At 38.4% G+C, this 4,229-nt stretch overlaps 1 protein-coding gene across 1 annotated transcript in view; it reads right to left on the minus strand.

Annotated features, from left to right (window-relative positions):
* Window positions 1-1,345: 1,345 nt before the first annotated feature.
* The window catches only part of SH3TC2 (SH3 domain and tetratricopeptide repeats 2), an 819,499-nt gene continuing 816,615 nt past the window's right edge, over window positions 1,346-4,229 (minus strand). The window contains exon 18 of the mRNA XM_044069012.1: window positions 1,346-4,008. Coding sequence (XP_043924947.1) covers window positions 3,805-4,008 — 204 coding nt within the window. The 3' untranslated portion in view covers window positions 1,346-3,804. The remainder of the gene's footprint in view (window positions 4,009-4,229) is intronic.

A 4,229-nucleotide genomic window follows, 5' to 3' on the forward strand; every position in this document is an offset into this window, starting at 1 on the left:
CAGTGAGAAGTAGATTAATACTCAGCCAGAAGTTGGATTATTATCAGCTCCATGGCATACAGAAATGAATCCCTAAATATGATCCAAAAAGACCAGAATATGAATCCCCATCAGGTAGTGGAAACACTGATATAGGGAGTGGCAGTGACAAAGCTAGGGCTAATCACATCTCTCAAGGGGGGCAGTAAGCATAATGGTTAAGAGGTTGGGGTTAACATAATGGTTAAGGTGTTTACCTCACAGGCAAGAAGTGCAGGGTTTGATTCTCACCAAGGGAAACTGGCTTGGCTTAAAATGGCCCACAAGGGCAATTTGCCTTGTACTTACCTTTGGACATGAAAGTGAGATTTAACATTACCTTTCCTGATGGAGAAATGAAAAGAAGGAAATTGAAACTGCAGGATTATGGGGTAGAGTTACAGGGTGTCCATTACCATGGAAACATAATTTTCCCCTAGTCACTGGTGCAGTCACATGTAAACCAGTATGTCACTGGTGGCTAATGTGAAACACTGAGTCTCACCTGGAAAAGCAGAATCCATCCAGCAAAATGATGTATCAGAGTTAGTTTGTGTCTTTCGGCTAGGGGTCGCCACAGCGGAACTCCGGTCTGCTAATGATTGGCAGTAGAATTTTACATGCTGGCTTGCCGTGCCTAAAGCACAACCTTCAACGAAGGAACGCCCATTCACATATGTCGCCACACAGAAGACGCTCTAACTGAGAATTGAACGGGCAACATCTGACTGTGAAGCGACAACGCTACAGCAGCACCAGTATGTTTCATTAACAGAGGCCTCAGAAAACAGGATGGAGCCATAGGAAAATGAGATAAGATAAAAGACTGTTAGGAGAGAATTTGGTGCACATTAAAGTAATTCTATCAAGTCCATGAGAGAGGAATTGTTGTAGTAATTCATGTTCTGGCTTCATCAGTCTTGTTTTATTCTTTTGTCTTTCACCATGACCTTCTGGTTGTCAATTTGGTCACCTGCAGCATGTGTGGCTGTTAGCTATGTCTGGCTTTGCACATGTAACACTCCAGTTTAATTACTAACTTACCATTACTAGCACAATTTGGCTGTGCATACTAACTCTGTTAACATAACTCTTCTAGCAGCACTACTTCTCTATAAGTAGTCACATTCCTAGTTGCAGCTCTCACAACGGAAGTATTACTAACTATGCACTACTTTTCCTAAGTGATTCTCCCTGCCTAATTTCCTAATTTTATTTTCCTCCACATATATAAACTCAACCATATATCTGTCTATATTCAAGTGTTTAAATTATTTTCCTATTTCATACTATGCGTATATTTTTTTTTTTACATTTTTATCCTGTAAATGTGTTAACATTCATATTTTTGTCAATTATGTTTATAATTTCTATTACGTGTTGTGATAATTTGTATGTAAGCTTAGACTGGAGCTTTTCTCGCCGGGCCTCTGCTGAAAATGGTCATTGTCCCAGTTGGACAATCCCAATAAACAAATGTAAAATAAAATAAATAAATCTCATTAGGATTGTACTAACCCTATGCCATGGTTTCTGCATTGGCCACCAAATGTATCAAGGCTAGCATTCATGGTTCTTTCTATAACACAAAGACCTCTAATTGATCAGGTCCCTACATATGTAAAACAACAAATGGTGTCAAATCAGACAGCTTGCTTAGTCCACTTTGTTGGTATGATAGTATTCGTGGTTTCCAAGATGTATCTTGAAACTCCGTTTTTTGACTCTCTTGCTGAGGAATTCAAAATGCTACCAACATTGATTATACATAATTATACTGCCAAGTATTATGAGATCCCTGAAGACTTACATCTTTGACATTTCTTATCATCTCATCTATGTCTTTACTGATTCACTGAATTTACTGTATAGGGTTATTTATCCTCTTCATATTTGCATAGTGTTTAGTTTGAAACAGACTGCAGCTATGTTACAACTGGTAGGTAGATGCACAGTTAAAAAACAAGCACAGGAGAACGTTTTTTCTCCCTACATTTTCATGATCCCCAGCTGACCATCATTCACCATTTTCCTTAAGTGTTTCTGGAACTTTCTCCAGGAGATGGGGCCACAGCAATGGCAGGTTGAGAAAGGGACGTGCAGTGGAGTAGAGCAGCCTGAGTTATCACATATGCTCCCCCGTTATGCACAGCAGTACTTTTTTGGTATATCCTAATGGCACAGAGCTACTGATGTAACACACATAACTATACACACTGTCAGCAAGCTCCACCCCCAGATGCCACAGTATTACCAGTAATCTGTCCAGTTGTTGTTGGCACATCCGTATTACCAGGGATGTGTCTTCATCATGGACAGAAGCTTCTGCCCCCTCCTTCTTGGAGTGGGTACAGAGAGGAGAATTTCTGAACTGTGCTACAATGTGGATGTGGAATGCAACTGTAGAAAGAACAAGAATTTCTAAAAGTTGTAAGTCAGCGTATGTGGAATAGATTGCAGATAATCCACACCCAGCTGTTTTTGCCAACCCCTATTTAAGCATGATAATGTATTTCTAAATATGCTTTGATACTGTGTCTGGGAAGACATCACGGTATATTTTTTGGTATAAAACAGTGCATGTCAATATGCTGAAATGCATAAATGTGTTTAATTAAATACTGAATTTGCTAGAAATACAGTAGATTTACAAAACAAGAATTTCTATCTACAGTTTTCTCACATCCTTCTAAGCAACCTCATAATTTATTTCCAGTTAAAAACCTGTCTTTAATAAAGTATTGCAGTTCTAATGCTAATTTGTTGCAGTAAACACACACTGGCTCTGGTTTCAGGTATTAGACTCACAAGGAACATGGGAAGCTTGTTTAAAAATAGTCACTTTCTGGGCATGTGTCCAGCTATTCCTTCTGTGGAAACATATATAAAATAACACTTGGCAAGCAGTGAAAACAAGGTTCTGTCCCCATTGAAGGGTTGTATAGATAGGCTAACCTTTAGACCTTGAGAACCAACACTGACAAGAAGTGTTATCAAAGAAACCCTGTCCTGGAATTGCACAAGTTACGTAATGTGGAATTTATTACATTTGCAAATGTTTTTCATTTTGCTGCAATATTTTTTATGTAGTTATACAGCAGCATTTCACAAACGAAAAAGAGCATGTCACAATATTAAAAATATAGGCTTTTGCAGTGGGTAGCTATTTAACAAATGTGTATGGGAATGATATTTTCCCAGCAATTTGGAAGTTTTGCAGCAGTTCAGAATGAGCACAGTTAAAAAACAGCAGGCACAGGAGAATTTTTGAATTATGTTACTCTGTCTGGATGGTGAGTACAACTACAATAAAAAAACAAATTTCTGAAAATTTGTAGTACATGGAACAGACAGATTTGAGTAGGCACATGTCTGCAGATAACAAATTATAAACGCATAGAATATTTTCCATTAATTATTAGTGCACAAGTGGCTGTACATACACACACAAATAACATCTCTCCAACAATCAAAAAAAGCATTAACGGTCCTGCAGCTTGAAGTACTGATGTACTATTTTAGCAGTAAATCTAAGGCACACAATGAGAAATGACTGCTTATTTCCCAATGCACTACAGGGAGTGCATGAGTGTTCCTTGTGGCTAGGTGTAACATAATACAAGGATCTACTGATTTCCACCATATTCTATCTTCTGTTTTGAGTTCGGCCCATGGAAACCATCACCACTACTTCTTATGATGAAGGTAGAATAGTTGTCAAACACACTGTGTTTAAATGGTGCACACCTCTGCTATGGCAGCAAGGAAAAGCTTATGCAGTCACTGTCAAAATGATGTTAGTTCAACAAGAAGTTCTTTGTTGCACGATTCTACACACTGAGCAAAATACAATCCCATTTCTTCATTCTCAAAGTAGTCCCTGTAGATGACTAGCAGTATGTCGCTAATTGCCAGCATAGCCGGTACATTTCTTTGTTCCACTGCTGCAGCCAATGCAAGTTGGTAGTAGCCAGCAGCATCATGAGGGTCCTAGCATAAAAGCAAGAGAAAAAGGAGTTACAACAATATTAGAGTGATGTTTATATAGGGTAGTATTACAACAGTATCAGTGTAACATTCATATAGGGCACTGTAACAAAAGTATCAGAGTGACAATTATATAGGGTAACATTACAACAAAGTATCAGAGTGACAGCTATATGGGGTAACATTACAACAGTGTCAGAGTAACAGAGGATAATGTTACAAAA

The sequence above is a fragment of the Protopterus annectens genome, chromosome 4.part0 (assembly GCF_019279795.1).
Source record: "Protopterus annectens isolate FY-2018-M chromosome 4.part0, PAN1.0, whole genome shotgun sequence".
NCBI classification, from domain to species: domain Eukaryota; kingdom Metazoa; phylum Chordata; order Ceratodontiformes; family Protopteridae; genus Protopterus; species Protopterus annectens.